The sequence below is a fragment of the Carcharodon carcharias genome, chromosome 2 (assembly GCF_017639515.1).
Source record: "Carcharodon carcharias isolate sCarCar2 chromosome 2, sCarCar2.pri, whole genome shotgun sequence".
In the NCBI taxonomy this organism is placed as follows: domain Eukaryota; kingdom Metazoa; phylum Chordata; class Chondrichthyes; order Lamniformes; family Lamnidae; genus Carcharodon; species Carcharodon carcharias.
In genome coordinates, this window is record NC_054468.1 from 31,800,111 (window position 1) to 31,818,400 (window position 18,290).

The 18,290-nt window shown below is 38.2% G+C and overlaps 1 protein-coding gene across 7 annotated transcripts in view; it reads left to right on the top strand.

Annotated features, from left to right (window-relative positions):
• dlg1b (discs large MAGUK scaffold protein 1b) overlaps nt 1–18,290 on the top strand; it is a 386,920-nt gene that overhangs the window by 206,438 nt on the left and 162,192 nt on the right. For 6 of the 7 annotated variants that reach the window (XM_041206085.1, XM_041206028.1, XM_041206037.1 and 3 more), the window contains 2 exons: nt 4,902–5,000; nt 10,530–10,583. In XM_041206085.1, the coding sequence (XP_041062019.1) occupies nt 4,902–5,000; nt 10,530–10,583 (153 nt within the window). The remainder of the gene's footprint in view (nt 1–4,901; nt 5,001–10,529; nt 10,584–18,290) is intronic. The other variant, XM_041206047.1, reaches the window with a different exon arrangement.

Sequence of the window (18,290 nt, forward strand, 5' to 3'; positions counted from 1 at the left end):
AGACCCAAAACACTGACAACACACAGAGAAAATATCCTAGTCTAACTCTTAGGTAACTATACAACTGATTTCCGCCCCAACTTGCCCATCGACTCCCTGACCTGACTAGCCCCTACTATCCGACTCCTCCAGCCTCACCATCCTATCCCCTTATCCACTTAACTCACCCATCCTACACCTTTACCTACCTACCTACCTCCCTCACCCACCCTATTCACTCACCCTACCCCATTACACTCAAACTGAGAAGCTTTGGGACATTTGAATTCTAGCTAGTGCCATAAAAAGGGGCGTGACTTCTGCAGAGATTCTCTTTGCTGCTCCCTCTGAGGTTTCCTGTGCTGTGAGTCCTGCAGGATCCTCCAACGGAAGATTGCCCAGAAAAATTGAAGGAAAGTGACTGGGTGGTGTATTTTTTTGTCAGGAACAGATGTTTTGACCCTGATTAGAAGATTTGGGCATCAAATTCTTTGCTATTGATTTCCCCTTCTCTTCCCCCTTCACACAGGTGGCCAATGGAAACCCCAGGATAAAATGCTGCTCCAATAATAGGAAATGCCTCTGCTGAGCTTGGTAATTCTAAAACAATTAAAAATTCTACCTAGTTATAGTTTAAAAAAAAAGTCTGTCTTGTTTCTCTTTCTCTCCCTTTGTTCCCAAAAGAGTGAATAGGGCACTCTTGAACTAATCCAGAAGATAAACCACTGTCTGGGGTGGGGGGATGGGGTGGTGGTTGGAGAAATGTGACTATAGGATTTTGTTTTTCAATCAGCGAAATTGATTTTTAAAAGATAGTCATTTGGAAGAGAAAATGAGAGCAGCCATGTCTGTATACTTTGCAGTGCTGAGGTAATTTGACATCGATGCGACCCATTGTAACAAGAGTTGAATGTTTGAATAGAAGGCTTATAGGAAGACTGAAGGTTTATGTAGCTGGATATTTATTAGTATTAACTTCGGATGTTTAGATAGTAGATTTGATTAGACTGTGAAAATGGCATGTTCCAGGATTACCAAGCTCAGCAGAGGCATTTCCTATTATTGGAGCAGCATTTGATCCTGGAATTTCCATTGGCCACCTGCTGACATGATTTCGGATGCATTGTTTTGAGCACAAACTATGGTAGAACCAATATTGCAAAAATCTTGAAACTTAATTTTACCCATCTCATCTTGACTGTTTTATTTCTAGTTAACCCCATGCTGACAAGTCTAATGTTGCTCCTTGATTGAATCTTTATTTCAAGGTCAGGGATAATTCCCCTGCCCATGTGGAGGGATGTATGTGCTTTCTGAAATAAAAACAGAAAATGCTGGAAAAACTCAGCAGGTCTGGCAGCATCTGTGGAGAGAGAAAGAGTTAACGTTTCTGTTATAGTGTGGTCTTGTCATCTATTTGTAATAGAGTTGATCTGCAGACAACTTTCTAAGTGGAATCGTTAGTTTTATTTACAATATACAGCCAGCAGCAACTACACGTGTGCTTTCTCCTCCATCTCTATCTCCGTACTGACTGGAGGTAGCCCGTACTGATAATACACTGGTTTACATAGGTCATGTGATCTTACATCACAGGACTATTCTTAAAGGTACAGTCCAATGTTTAACAAGACTATAATTACTACAGTTTCAAGTCCAATATGATTCTTCTTAGAGTCACGTTGGACTTTAGCTTCGTGAGTTCCAAAGAGTCATATTGAACTCAAAGCATTAACTTTGTTTCTCTCTCCACAGATGTTGCCAGACCACCTGAGTTTTTCCTTCATTTTATTTGTTTTATATCTGATTTCCAGCATCCACAATATTTTGTTTTTATTAAGTATGTGTTTTCTGTCTGTTTCTTAGTGTGAGGTGAGAGGGAGTGGAAGTCTTTATTTCTGTTCACAGAAAACTTTCTGTGAAGTTTTATATACTTTGCTGTTTTATCGTGTCTCAATTGCACGGACTCCAATAGTTGGCCTCGCTTTTCTTTCCAGGAACAAAGTAACTCAAGACTATATTGAGCTACAATAATATTTTAACATTGTTTTTATTTACCGAATGAAGCAGTTACTTACTTTGGATTTTGATGTAGGAGAACTATTCTGATTGATAGAAAGATAAGATGTTTTTTTACTTATTAGAACAATGTTGCCTATTGACTTTTATATATTTAGCTCAGTGGAACCAGTCTTTCGTGTTGCCCTTCTCTTAGCAACTCTGTGACCAGGCACTGTGTACTACCTGGGAGGATATATGGTGTCATGTTCTCTAATGGCCCCACAACTCTCCAGAAAACACACACCATAATTTCAAAGAGAAAAACAGCTCCCCATAAGGGACTTGAGTTATTTTAAATTTTACAAACGTGAACATCTATTGTATTGTACTTGTAGATCTTGTAATGCTATCTAACTAATGGAATGTTTTTCATGTACAGTTGTCATGAAAAGCTTACATTAATTGTATGTATGGTAGCTATATGTCAGATGTCTGAATGAAATAACTGACTTCTGCAACATTCCAGAAGTTAAGTTGGTGAAACAGTTTGGTATCACATACAACTTATTTCTATTGTTTGGAAACTTGCATGCCTGAAACTATTCATACTTTAATTGCTTCTTATTAAATGGATTGAGGCAAATGTTAGAGTTTGCTGGTTGAGAGTCTCCAGGTTTTATGCTCACTCCATCCTTATAAACACATGTATAGCAATGTTATATAATACCTCCTGTTAAATGTTTTATTTGCCTAATATATATATTTTGAAAGATCCTAATTAGTCCAGCATGTTGAGAGAGGCTCTTGGTTGATGCTTTTATCCTAAGACAAGTATAGTCCCCTCCAGGTATATTGGCCATCTGCTCATTTTTGCTTTGTATTGTTCTCCGGCTGTCTCTTTGCTGTAAAATATCTCTTGAATTTAATCAACCTAATCAAATCAGATTATAGTAAGGCTGTTTGATAAAACTATAACTGAAGTCCAAGACAGTTACTTTCAGATAAGGGAGCAGAATATTATGTAGAACCAAAGTACCATATAAATGTAAAAAAAAAAAAATGCATTTTTCCCTATAAAGGATGATCTACAGTAACTTGACAGCAATGGAAGATCTCATAGAATATTTCACATTGCTTCACTTTATACCTCATCTTTACCAGGTTGTAGATTCAAGCTCTTTCCAAATTAACGTATGTAATGTGTAATTGGACACCATTGCAGTATTCAGAGGAACATTGGCTCCTGGTCAACATTCTGACCTCACATATCATACCTAGTGCAAAATGGCTGTCATGCTTACCTACATATTAGTTATCTCACTTTGAAGTAGTTCAACGTATGTAAAGTGTTTTGGAATGCTCCTGAAAGACTTGATAATGCAGTATATAAATGCATTGTGCTTGCTTGCTCAAAGCCACATAACTGCTGATTTCATACGAGGAAAAATATCCAAAGTTGATTGCATTGGGTATTTCATTTGGGAGTAAATATTTTAAAATAATTATTCTATGATATTTGTGCAATCCACTGGTGGCAGTCTCCATGTATTGAGACAATTGCAGCCAATATATTCAAATTCTTCACTTGAGTGCTGCTGTGTTCTGAAATGTTTTGGGAGTGCTAGTTGTTGAACCCACCATGTAACAAACTAAATTAGTGATTGAAATCAAATTGCTGTGGTGACGTATGCTGGTCCTAAAGCTCTTATGTGGATTAGACTTTCTGTTTTTAAGAGGTTCAAGTCGATGTATTTTTAAATCAAATGCCTGACTGATTCACAGTCTAATTTCAAGGGCCACTTTCTGTTTCCCCTTCTTCCCATCTTTCCTTGCATTCCCTCCTTGGCTCCACGGTACTTGCATTACTGACCAGAATGTTAAGTTTGAGGACTCGAGAGACAACAAGAAACACCATAAGGAAGATTCACAAATGGGGACATGTTTCCTGGAATCCAAAGCTAATTGAAAAATTACCACCGAGTAAACAGTAGGACCAGATGGAAGAATTTCTGTTGCCTTGCTGTTAAAGGCAATGCTTAATTATAGAAGCACTGGCCGCATCCGGTCTAAAAGCGCCAGTACTGCATGAACAATGCATATTTGTGAATATTAATGCTGAGATTAAGTATCTTGCTCGACTTCACCACTTTCTACACCTACTTTGGAGTTTACATTGATACCCTCTTTAAATTCTTTATATATTCCAGATAGCATAGTTATTTATAAGGAACGTTATATTTTTCAATGATATTATTCTATTGACATTTCAAGTGTTTAAAATGTCGACTTAATCACTAACCTAATTTAAACTAATTATCTAACCTTTGAAATCGAAGATGCACCAGAGAGAAAATTGTTACCACTGCTGACTGTCCAACAACTTTAAGATGGTTTGATTTTAGTTGTATTTGAAATCTGGTTAGAGTTTTTGGTTACTATGTCAAAAATAAACAGTGCTTTATACTTGCCCACCTTGAATGCAATTAGAGAATCAGCCTCATAAAATCTCATTGCTTTGGACCATCATTTCACTTTGGAATATGGATATATATTTCATTGTTTCAGAAATGTTACTGCATTTGTGCAAAATCTTGCGTATGCACACAGTTATGGGGAAACAATTTATTTGGTTGGGAGAAGTTATAATTTTCTTATGGATGGAGGTAGTAGATATTTGAACTGTGAAGGGAGGGACTGACCATTTTACTTCATATGTTCAATTTGATTTTGGTTGGCACTTCATTTTTTATCATACCCCCTACTCAAAAAAAAGCAAGATCTTGCTGGGTGTTTTCTCATTTTGTTGAGTTTGCCATGAAGCAGTAAGATATTGGAAATGCTTATTGTGTTCAGTTAGATTTGCTTAAATGTTTTGCTCTGCCATTGTGTGTCTTGAAATTTGATCCCTTGCTATTGTTTAGCAGATAGAGGCTACTCCTCCCTCTACTCCTGTAATCCCTGTGATCCCTGTTATGCCAGTCCCTGCTGATGCCAGTGTCTACTCGTCTGACAGTCAACAGGTTTTGTTCCTATTTCTTTTTCTTTTGAATGTTTTGATTTTGTTGCTGTATACTCAATTTATTTTGTGCATTGTTTAATCTTGAATAATGTTATTCTGTAGATGACTGAACACCCGTGGTGTGCAAATAGAACCAAAGAGACATGCATAGAACAGAGAAAGAAATAACTGGAAAAAATCAGGTCTGACAGCATCAGCGGAGAAGAGCAAAGTTGATGTTTCGAGTCCTAATGACTCTTCAACAGAACTAAGTAAAATTAGGAAAGGGGTGAAATATAAGCTGGTTTAAGGGGGGGGGGTGTTTTGTTGGGACAAGCAGCCAGTGATAGGTGGAGATAACCAAAAGCTGTCACAGACAAAAGAACAAAGAGGTGTTGAAGGTGGTGATATTATCTAAAGGAATGTGCTAATTAAGTGTATAAGACAGGACAGATAAGGTACATATAGCTCTAGTGGGGGTGGGGGAATACTAAAAGGTATAAATAAACAATGGTGGAAATACATTTAAAAATAATGGAAATAGGTGGGAAAAGAAAAAATCTATATAAATTATTGGAAAAAACAAAAAGGGAGGGGAAGAAACAGGAAGGGGGTGGGGACGGAGGAGAGAGTTCAACCTTCCGGACTGAATATTGAGTTCAACAATTTTAGATCTTGAACTCTCTCCTCCGTCCCCACCCCCTTCCTGTTTCTTCCCCTTCCTTTTTGTTTTTTCCAATAATTTATATAGATTTTTTCTTTTCCCACCTACTTCCATTATTTTTAAATGTATTTCCACCATTGTTTATTTCTACCTTTTAGTATTCCCCCACCCCAACTAGAGCTATCTGTACCTTATCTGTTCTGTCTTATACTCTTAATTAGCACATTCCTTTAGATAATATCACCACCTTCAACACCTCTTTGTTCTTTTGTCTGTGATAGCTTTTGGTTATCTCCACCTATCACTGGCTGCTTGTCCCAACAAAACCACCTTCCACCCCTTAAACCAGCTTATATTTCACCCCTTTCCTAATTTTACTTATTTCTGTTGAAGGGTCATGAGGACTCGAAACGTCAACTGTACTCTTCTCCGCCGATGCTGCCAGACCTGCTGAGTTTTTCCAGGTGTTTCTGTTTTTGTTTTGGGTTTCCAGCATCTGCAGTTTTTTGTTTTTATATATGCATAGAACAGTGTTTGCATTAATCTGGAGTTACATGATTCACTTTTGCTCCAGAGTGTTTAACTTTCGGGTTGTCTGGCCCCTTGTTCCAATGATTAAATTAAATTGAAAATATTCATGATTTCACGAAATGTGCTTGTCACCCTAAACTTATGACAATCTCAGTTGAAAATCATTTTGCTCTTTGGCTCTGGTTGCCATCATCAGAAATATGATGAGAGGCAAAGGTTTTATAGAAAAAATTAATTTGATCACAGCAATAAGCAAAATTTGGCTCTATTGAATTTTTATTTGAAAATCGATTGAACTCAGTTTGCAAACTAAATCTGTGGGGAAGCAGAAATGTTTGCACAAATCAACTGATGTCACTGAATATAGAGAAGATAAAGATGTGAACAAGAATTTGAAATTCTTGAGCAAATTTGTTGGAATCTAACCAAAAAAGTCATATGCCCATGATGCTGAAGTAGTCTTTTAGAAAGTAGGTATATGCAGATATATTCCAGCATTTCCATGGCCTGTCCGCCTTAGACTTGAGGTAGTTCTAATATAAATGATTTAAGTCAGGGGTGACTTAACTGTGTAGACCCAGAATCAGAAGCAACTCCCATGCCCTGGCAATCTGCCCTTTGGAAGCTCAGACAGTTCAGCTTAATAGCACTAGTGTTTTGAGTTTGCTGGTTTCCCTTGTTTGAATTTCATGGGCCTGGAAGTTTGGAATGGGTTGTTTCTCGCCCTGTTGTGGCATTGGTGGATAGAATATATACCCAACAGCTAGATCTGTTAGCACCAGAAACTTGACATAAATGCAAATTAATAGGAAAACTGGACACCCAGGGCCCCGTGTAACAGACCAACGTGGCCCTTGAGCATAAACGCTTGGATATCCATGATTCAGATGAGCGCCAGGATTCAAATTGTAGAGTTATTGGTGGCACTTTGCATCCTAAAGCAAGTGTAGAGCTATTTTAAAAGGGTAGGTTGCTTACTTTTTCTTTAAGCCTGAAACTTTTAAACTTTTAAATCTTTGACATGTTAATTTTTCTTGAGCACCAAAAGATCACCCCTACCAAAAGCACTGAAATGTTTTAACCACTTACCCGCTTTTTCTTGTTTAAAAATGTAATTTCTTTTGGGGAGAGAAGGACATTTATTGTTGAACCTTTTGTCTTATGCTCATCAGAATCATTCGCAAGAAAATGCCAATGTCAGGGGAAACAGCAATTTTATACTCTTGTGTACTGCGTTGTTGGAAAGTGGACTCTGGTAGAGGCATTGCCATGGAGAATGCACCAGTTAACTGCCAAGCATTGTTTGAAATTTAAACCAGACTCTGGTCAAGGCATTACCCTGGGGAATGAACCAGTGAATGGCTGTCGTTTATTTTGTTTAGCCGAAACAGGTGCAATGTGTGTACATATTCTTTCTGTCTGCAAAGAAGTGGGCCCTGTATAATAATATATCTAGCTTCCAGTACATGCAAATGCACCTCACTGCGAGCCCAACTGACGATCTTAAATTTGTTGTCAGCATAATTCTTAGCACAATGAGGATTATTTAGCTAATATTGTCCAATTGCGGGAGCACATCTAATGTTGGACACTCTTTTGAGTTTTGCAAGCACGGGCTGGTTGGGAATGGTCTGTACCTTGCCGTTGTGAACAGCAGAAGGGAGAGAAATTCTCTGTTTCATTCCCCAGGGCAATGTCTTGACGAATCAGAGTTAAGCTGCCTGGTTTAAATTTCAAATATTGCTTGGCAGTTAACTGTCAGTCACCATCCATTCTCCATGGTAATGTCTCTACCAATCATCGTACACTTTCCATCCAATCAGCACACACCTCTCATGCAGTGTAAATTTGTTGTTTCCCCTGACACTGATATTTTCTTGCGAATTGTCCTGATGAGTACAAGATGAAAAGCTTTGACAAAGACTGCCTCTTTTTCAGAAATACTCAAGTTTTGTACTACCGAACAACTATTAATGTAATTTCTCATGTAGGTGATCATGAAATCAAGCTTGGTTGACAAGTTCCATTTTAATCCTGTTGGTGCTTGACTGCTTTCTTGTCCATGCAAGCAGTATCTGTTTCTGAACACATAATGGAACTCAAAAGCCAGTTTAACAAAACTCTCAACAACTGGAGGTTTTACTTCACTAGTTGGATTGACACAATTTCTTCTGAGTTACAGTATTTGGTTATTTATTTTTATCTGTTCGTAAATATTGATTTTAAAACTTTTTTTGCAGAAATTGGTTTCTAAAAATATCACCATCAAATGAACTCTATGCAGATCTGAAACCGTTATTGCAGTAACTTTTTTTGCAGTATTCTAATGAGTAAATGCATTGGTTATAAATATTATAATTATATTTGGCCCAGATTAATGGAACAAAGAAGTTTTAACTGAATTATTAATGCACAAAAATTCCCATTTCTCAATATGAATGAACAGATATATGAAAATACATTCTTTATATCTTCAAAAGGCTCTATGGGTGAATTATTTATATTGAATTTTTCAACAAGTATGTGTCACTCCAAGGAGTTTTTGTGTTTGTACTGAGTCCACCCCCTCTTGCATGTTGCACAATATTCTCAAATTGAGGGAGCAGGCAGATAATTTATTCCCCAGCCTATGCCTTTTATGATCTCTACACAATTGCATACAGTTGTTTGATGTTTGCTTGCCCTCTTCTCACTCCTACACCCGTCCCTCTAAGGAAGTACTTCACATCCTCTCAATGCTCCCCTTGACAGATTCTGCTCGAATCTAGTTCAAAACCAGTTAGATTAACATCAGCTGTAGACATTTTTTTCAGAATCTTGACCTGTGTAGTTTGAAATAAAAATAGGAGCTGGTACAGAACCCAAAAGGAACAGTTGTCCTTGACAAACCTCTTTGAATTTGCTGAGGAGGTAACAGATGTATTAGATGGGGGAAATATAGTAGATGTAGTGTACCTGGGTGTTAGGAAAACCTTTGACAAAATATGTTTGGGAGATTACCGGACACGATTAAGGGGTAAGGAATTGGGAAGAGTTAGCAAACTGGATTTAAAACAAAACACACGTGGGTTAGAAAGACAAGACATTTGGGAAAGGCAGTTTAGCAGAGTGGTTGGAAGTGGATAATGGTATCCCTGAGTTCAGTTTTAGGGCCAGTTCTGTTCACTGTGCTTTTGATGATTTTGGGTGTAGACCTAGAGGGAGTGGTGTCAAGATTTGCAGATGATGCCAAAAGATAAGAATTTTTTTTAGAAAACCAAAGGAAACTGCAAAAGAATATTAAAATGGGTGAAGAGATTAAACGGTGGCAGAATCCAATGTCAGAAACTGAAGTGATGCGTTTTTGTTAGTATAAGAGCATAATTGCTACCTTGTTTTGTGAGAGACTAGGAGACTTGGGAGTACATTCACAGTATTCAACACAGCATCTTGGGATGATGAGGCTGTTTTTTTTTAAAGAAGCAAATAAAATTTTAGATTCTATCCCTTATAAAGGATATAAAAGTTGAGGTAATGATGAGTCTGTAATTAAAAAAAAACCTTGAGTTAAGCTGTATAGCATGGGAGTCCACAATTATCAAAAGGATACTGAGACTTTAGAGAGGGTGCAGTGCAGATTCACAAAGGATTCTGCTTGGTATGAGGAAATACAAAAACGAAGAAAGATTTAAAAAGTTCTTTTTTTGTTGGAAGAATGCAGGTCATGGGGCAATACAGTTGTTTTTAATATTATGAAAGTAGGGGGCAGAGTTGATAGAAGTAAATTGTTTCCAGTTTTTGAAACGTCAAGAATGAGGATCCATAGATTGACAGGACAGGGGATAGGAGAAATATCGTCTCTCTCAGACATATCAGGCTGTCGGATCCGCTACCAAGATGAAGCAGAAACTGTTAATGTTCAAAGTTAGATTGGATAGATGGATGAAGGAGTAGAGGTTGAAGGGATACAGAAACAAAGATTTGCTCACATGTAGAGCGAACACTGACATGGACCAGTTAGACCAAAAGGTCTGTGTTGTAATTACTGTTTTTAAGTCCATATCCTAACAAGGCACAATGCACTAGTACACCATTGTTATGTTAATTTTGAATAGAATATGGAACTGAGTTCTGATTTAAACAGAAAAGGCTAGAGAGTCACATGGAAGTTTTTATAAACTGATGCACTGTTTAAATAATTTTCCCTGCCAGCAATGGCAGGCCTGTTTACGATTCACATTTATTTTGACCACTTTTGAGTAGGAGAGAATAGTTGAAACCGTTACAATATTGAATTTCAGCTGTAATAAATTGTAATGGTAGGTTATTTGCATATATAACATGTTTTAACTGTGCCCTCTTCGTCTTTCTTTAAAGGCTAATCCACCCCCAGTTGTGGTGAATACAGATAGTTTGGAATCTCAGCCTTATGTAAGTTTTCAATTTTTCATCTCGTGTGAGAAAATTAATATTATAAAATTGGAATTGAAAAATCAAGAGGCCTAAAGCAGCAGACAGGCCAGTGGATATTTTCAGATACAGACTTGTTATTTCTGCATTGCTGTTCCACAAGAAAGGAAACTCTTGGGTAAACTATAAAAATCCATCTCTGGTCCACATTTTCAGTTAAAGTTTACAATTTGTGAAACTAGCAGTTTGATTGCAAAACAGCTGGAAGTCTATGGCTTTGATATTTAATTTCAATACATGTTGATTTAAGGTGTAGATGGGGAAAAGCTTCATTTTATTTGTGCTCATGTTGATGAGCTGTATCTGCCTCTCCAGCCACCAGGTCTTTCCACAGGTGAACGATATCCTCTTGCAGATAAAAAGCCATATCTGATTGCTCCAGCTGCATTAAAATCAGTTTGTGTATTACATTAAAAGTTCAGAAATGATATTTTTTTAAGCAAGATTGGTCATCTGTGAATGAGTGTTTGTTTTTTTTTGCACTTTCCAATCGAAGCTGTGACAAATTTCATAAGCATCTCCCCTCTGACTTGAAGACTCCTTGGAGCTTGCAGTTGCAAAGCAAATTACTTCAGGGAAATTCTTCAATTTTAATTCCTTGGACTACCTGACTTACAATCAGAATATATACTGGCTAATATTTCTTTAGTGAACCTTATTTTTAATTTGTCTAGGGATCTACTGCTCTCAACTCATTCTATGAAAGCTTGAAGAAATGTTTTGGATGATTTAGCATAAAAGAATATTTTAGGAGCCTCTTCTAATTTTCTTTCCATTCTACCCTTTTCAACCACTACCATAAGAATATGCTATATGACACAACTAATAATTTCTGTATTCTATATGGAATAATTTTATTCTTGGTAATCTGTCAGTTATTTTGTGCCATGTATCTTTTCATTCTGTTACTGCCATTTTTATTACTTGCTCTTCTGCATTTAATGTCTTCATAGAAATAAAATGTTTGCGTATATTTAAACAGCATATAGAATTTCATTTTTATAGGGTGGTCATCTAAACGTCTCAATTTAAATTACCATTTAATAGTTGGCTCTTGCTCTCAAATGTATTTGAATGTTAATTTGAAATACTAGCAGCAAAGCTATTCTCTCACATACAGTACTATTGCAGTGTCTACAGGTTTCCCATTTTCCAACAATCATGACCGTCAACGTAAGACATCTGTCCTCATTACACTTGTACTCAGTTGCTTCTTGTTGTAGTCATCTTGGGATGTTTTACTATGTTAAAGATGCTATATAAATGCAAGGTGTTTTACCACACATGTTAAAGAAAACTATCAGCTGTTATATCCTGTGTAATGGGCACACATCCAGCTGTGATTCACTAATGTCAGATATCACTTCCAACTTTAAATGCTGTGCTATATCTTCTATATCTGCTTTCTTAGGTAACCCCAATTGTAATTTATCCGCCAATTCCAGTAACTTAACTTTGGCTGATTTACGAAAGGTAACTAAAGTTATAACTTCAACTCCCAAACAAGTCTGAGCAACTGCCAGAGCCAAATTGCAGTCTCACCACTACAAAAAAACCTCACACCAACTGCTGAATTCTAAATGCTTCTTGTACTCGTAACCTTAAGATTCACCAACTCCAAAAAAAATCAAAGAATTTCAAATATATCCCACAAAGAGCCCCCCAGCAATGATATGACACAGCAGACGGTAAATACCGAGCTTTTCAAATCCCAGAGGGAAACTTGAAACAACTGTCACAACTAATTTTCAATTTGTATAAATTTCGAGATGCGGCCTTGAATTCAGTAGTAATAAAGCCACCAAATCTTATAGGTTTTTATAAAACTAGATTGAACAATAAGAGAAATAATTTTAAATACATAGATCTACACATTACTACTGTGATAACTTCTAAATCCCCCTAATCAATTGAACTACCAGTTACACTTTCATTAAGGCAACAGCAAGACACGTAGATTGCCTGAACAAGTAAGTGGCTTTCCAAGTGAGCTTTCTTAACTTCAGTCCTCTGAAGACAGCAACTTGAGGCATAGGTGCTCAAGGCTTTTTCACACACATGTACGATCTTAAAAATGCCTTCCTTTACACACAGCCCTTGCTCCTCTTTTATACATATCTTCCTCTTTGAATGCAAAAACCCATCATTTCACTGCGTCTTTGGATTTTATCTCCCTGATAATAAAACACTCTTCATAGCACTAAGTTTTACCATTAACCTTTGTGAAAAATAAACACACTGTTCTAAACTTCACCTAGCTAGGTGACACATTTCACCCCTCCTTTGAGAACAATCTAGTCTGGTTTATTTCAAAATGCAAATGTTCCCTTGACACCTATGTTCCTAACCTTCCCCATATTTATCTAAATAACATTCTCTCCTTGCATCAAAGCACCCAGACTAGCTGCTTCTAATTCAGTTAAGTCTCTCTCTCTCTGTGTGTCTCTCTCTCTCTGTGTGTCTCTCTCTCTCTGTGTGTCTCTCTCTCTCTGTGTGTCTCTCTCTCTGTGTGTGTCTCTCTCTCTGTGTGTCTCTCTCTCTCTGTGTCTCTCTCTCTGTGTGTCTCTCTCTCTGTGTGTCTCTCTCTCTGTGTGTCTCTCTCTCTCTCTCTCTGTCTCTCTCTTTCTCTCTGTCTGTCTCTCTCTCTCTGTCTCTCTCTCTCTGTCTCTCTCTCTCTCTCTCTCTCACACACACACTCATGGTCACACTCACACATCCCACTATTACTCTATTTTACAACAAATTCCAATAACATTGAGAATTATTATATCTTCTTGACAGGACAAGTGGCCTACTCCTCTTTTCAATTTAACCCTTGTAGACCAGGAATCATTGTAGCAAATCCTCGATGTACTCTCTCCAAAAGAAAGCTATCCTTAGGATACCCAGAGCTGCTCTCAGGTGTAGTCTAAACAGGACTTTGTATAGCTGAAGCATGACTTATAACCCCTTATATTGATCATTGGCATCCTTCCAATAACGAAAGATGATGGATATGCAGTAAATCAAACCGAATGGGTTCATCTGGTGCACTTTTGCTGGTGATTGAAGAGACCAATTCGTGAAAGGCATGTTCTGCTATAAGTGCCAAATATCAGGTGTCATTGTAGATTGTTTTTGGTGTTGGTACCTGTTACCATGGCGCACTCCAGCCCACATGTGATGTCACCAATCCCCTCTGTTGTCAGCTAGTGTTTCCCAGGTGTGAAAGTCTGTTTCTTAGGGCCTCGTGTCACACTCTCAAGTATCCTTGAAGCAAACCTTTGGGCATCCTACTGTTGTTCTGGCTGCAGCTACCTCACCATACAGAAAATCCTTGGCTGTACTTCCATCTTCCACCCTCCAAATATGGCTGAGATAGTGAAGTCACCTCAGCTTGTTGAGTGCCAACATACTTGGGAGATTTTCCTTTGAGAGGATTGCTATATTCATGATTTTATTCTTCTGTGAGATGCCCCTTGTATTTTAATCCTCTAGATTTAAAGGCTAGCATTCCATTAGCCTTTTCAATTATTTTCTTTCTTTGTTCCTCACGTTTTAATCTGTACCCAGATCCAAAATCTCCTTGGACCTCCACTGTTCCTAGCTTTTCACTAGTTAGAAAATACCTTGTTCTATTCTTGTTAGGTCCAAAGTAGATGACCTTGCACTTGTCTACATTAAAAATTCATTTGCCATGGTTTTGCAGAGTCACTTAATCTATCAATATCTCATTGCGATGTTATGCTTCCTTTAACACTACTAACTATGCCACCCATTTTTGTTGTTGGAATATTTAGCTTTCTGTTCCATCCTAAATATGGTGACTAGTTAAGGCCCCAACACAGATTCTTGTGACACATCACCATTCACGTTCTGCCAATTAGAGTATCTGCCTTTTTTAAATATTCTTTCAGGGGATGCAGGTGTTGCTGGCTAGGCCAACAATTATTAGTCCTTGAGGAGGCGATGGTGAATCACTGCCTTGAACCACTGCAGTCTATGTGGGTGCACCTGGTGGTGTTAGGAATGGAGCTTCAGGATTTGGCACAACAGCAGTGAAGGATCAGTGTTATAGTTCCAAGTCAGGATGCTGTGTGGCTTGGAGGGGAACTTACAGATAATGGTATTCCCATGTGGCAGCTGCCTTTGTCCTTCTAGGTGGTAGAGATCATGGGTTTGGAAGGTGCTGTTGAACGAGGCTTGGTTTGGTGCTGTGGTACATTTTTTGTAAATGGTATGACTGCCACTGTGTTGGTGGTGGAGGGAATGAATGTTTAAGGTGGGGATGAGGTGTTGATCAAGCAGGCTGCTTTGTCTTGAATGGCATTGAGCTTCTTGAGTGTTGTTGGAGCTGCATTCATCTAGGCAAGTGAGAATATTCCATCATTATCATGACTTTGAGCTTTGTATATTATGGTAGATAGGGCTTGGGGACTCAGGAGGTAGGTCACTCATTGCAGCATTCCCAACCTTTGACCTGCTCTTATAGCCAAAGTTGGACCAGTTAAGTTTCTGGTTGGGTAACTCCCAGGGTGTTGATAGTGGAGTATTCAGCAATGATAATGCCCTTGAATGTGAAGGGGAGATGGTTAGATTCTCTCTTGTTATAGGTGGCCATTGTCTGGCACTTGTGTGGCGCAAATGCTACTTGCCACTTAACAGCCCAAGCCTGAATGTTGCCCAAGTCTTGCTGCCTATGGACCTGGACTGCCACAGTATCTGAGGAATTGCCAGTGGTACTGGACACTGGGCACTCATTAGTCAACATCCCCACTTCTGACCTTTTGATGAAGGGAAGGTAATTGATGAAGCAACTGGTGATGGTTGGGCCGAGGACACTACCCTGAGGAACTCCTGCGGCAATGTTCTGCGGCTGAGATGATCGGCTTCCTTTGTGCTAGGTATTATTGCTGTTCTGTCTTTGGCCACTTAACCAATTTCCTCAAGAACAACAATTTGCTTTCAATTCTATGAACTTCACCTTAGTTAACAGTCTCTTATAAGGGATTTTATTAAATGCCTTCTGGAAGTCCATATAGGCAACATCTGTAGACATTTCCCTGTTCAGTACTTTAATCACCTCTTCAAAAAATTCCATCAGATTTGTCCAGCATGACTTTCTTGCAAATCCGTGCTGGCTTTCTATGATCGGCTGAAAACATTCAAGGTGTTCAGTCGCCCCATCCTTAATTATAAAATGAAGCAATTTCTCAACAACAGATGCTAGGCTAACAGCTCTATAAATCCTTGGTTTCCCCTTTTCACCTTTGTTAAATAATGAAGTGACATGAATGTTGGCAGCCTAGTAACTTGAGCAATTTTGCAATTGGCTCCCAAACCGAGTGATTTGAATTAAAATCCCAAGTTATTTGGTTAGTTTTCAGCTCATGTACAAAATGGTGTCAAAAAATGAATAGACAGTACACACCCCACAAATTAGGGTAAAGAAGTAAAACATCTCTTCAGTGGAGAAACCCACAGCCCAACTGCCACTTGCCTGTCTCAAACAGGAGAGTTAATCAGATTGTGCTGCCGTTTTAGTTCTAGACAAACAATGGTGAATGATGCAGGCTGTGTATTTTTTCATGGCTTGATGTAGGTTCCTAGAAATGATTGAGTTCCATTATCCTGCTTTGGCAGAAATTGGATGTATAAAGGTTAGTATGCTTCAAAGATGAAAAAAGGGCTTGGTTGATAGAAGCCACCTTGAGATTTGACTTCTGAGATGAGAGCCAAAGTCCCATGCTGGAATCAGTTAACTGGACTGGTGTAAGACTAGTTGGGGCAAAGGAACAAAGAGATTTCTATGTACAAATTTACCAATCAACAAAAGTTGCACCACAGGTTAACAAGGCCATAAAGCAAACCAAGCACTAGGCTTTATTTCTAGAGGGATAGAATTGAAAAGTGGGGAAGTTATGCTAAACCTGTATCAAATCTTGGTAAGTTGGCCCCAGAGAGGTCCAGAGAAAATTTCGAAGAATGATAAATGAAATGGGTAAACATATCAGGAAAAGATTAACGGACTGTCTCTTTTTTTTAAAAAAAAGGGCTGAGGAGAGACCTGATAGAGGTCTTTAAAATTACGAAAGGTTTTGATAGTGAGGATATAGAGAGAATGTTTCCAGTATTGGGGAAAAGCCTAACTAGAGGCTATCAATATAAGATAGTCACTAAGAAATCCAATAGAGAATTCAGAATTAACGTCTTTACCCAGCGAGTGGTGAGAATGTGGAACTCGCTACCACATGGAGTGACTGAAGCAAATGGTATAGATTCATTTAAGGGGAAACCGAACGAGTATATGAGGGGAAATGGAATCGAGTGTTGGAATGATAAATTTCAATGGTGAAAGATTGGAGGAGGCTTGAATGGAGCATAAACACCTGCAATATCCGGGCCAAATGGCCTGTTTCTGTGCTGTATAGCCTGCATAATTCCATGGTGCATGGAGAAATCTGATCCAGTTCATTCTTTAATAAACTTCTTGATCTTGCCATTAAAACTTCTCCCTGTTTGTTTGTGCCTGCTGTTTGTGCACATTTTACAGATGGGAAGGTGGTGGCATAGTGGTATTGTCACTGGACTAGTATTCCAGAGACCCAGGTTCTGGGGACCTGGTTTTGAATCCCATCATGGAGAATGGTGAAATTAGAATTCAATAAAAAATCTGAAATTAAAAGCCTAATTGAAAGATGATGACTGTGAAATCATTACCATAAAAAAAATCATCTGGCTCACTAATGTCCTGTAGGGAAGGAAATCTGCTGTCCTTATCTGGCTCTCTGAATGGATGGGCAATAAATGCTGGCGAAGCTACCCACATTCTAATAATAAAAAAAAATGACTGTCTTGTTCCAGATATAATTTTATTCATTCTCTATTTTTACTGATTTATTTGATTCCTTCTATATCATGGGTCACCTAAAGAAGTGACCTGTCAGGCTAAGCTTTGAAACAGGCTACAAAGAAATGCTCACAGATTTACAAACATGAGTTTCTTGCAGCTACATAATTTCTCAGACTGGTTGCAACATTTGTGGCCATCGTGAGGGGTTCACTCAGCTGCTGTAAGAAATTAACTTTTATTGAAATTGCAACCAGGTGCCCAGATGGTCACCCACATGGCGATTGGATAACATCACCTTCTCAAGGACAATTAAGGATAGGCAACAATTGCTGGCCTTGCCAATAACATTCTAATTCCATGAAAGAATAAAAAAAATTGGTTTAATGTTTAATAATAATCCTATGAATTGCTCTCTAGACTCTCTAACATAATGGACATTGTAAACAAATAGCTCACTCTTTGCTTAACTTGGCTGCTCTTAAAAAGATTAATGAACAAATAGTTAAAATCCCTCAAAACATTACCCTTCTGCTTTTCCTATTGATCACTTTCTTACCTTGCTCAATCTTGTGTCTGGAAGCCCATAATGTGATGACTGTTGACTTTGGGCCAGCTCCCCAAAACCATTTTAACCCCTTTCTGCTTACCACTATTCTTCCCTTATGACACACTTATGCCCTCTTTTACATATAAATCTACACCTCCTACCTTTCCTTGTGACCCTAGCTATTTGCTTCATATCCTTGTATGCTTTCAACTTTCTTTCTGATCCCACCAACATTGAGATGCCTAAAATATCTAAATCCTTTAGTGCATGCATGTAGTTCCAGCATTTT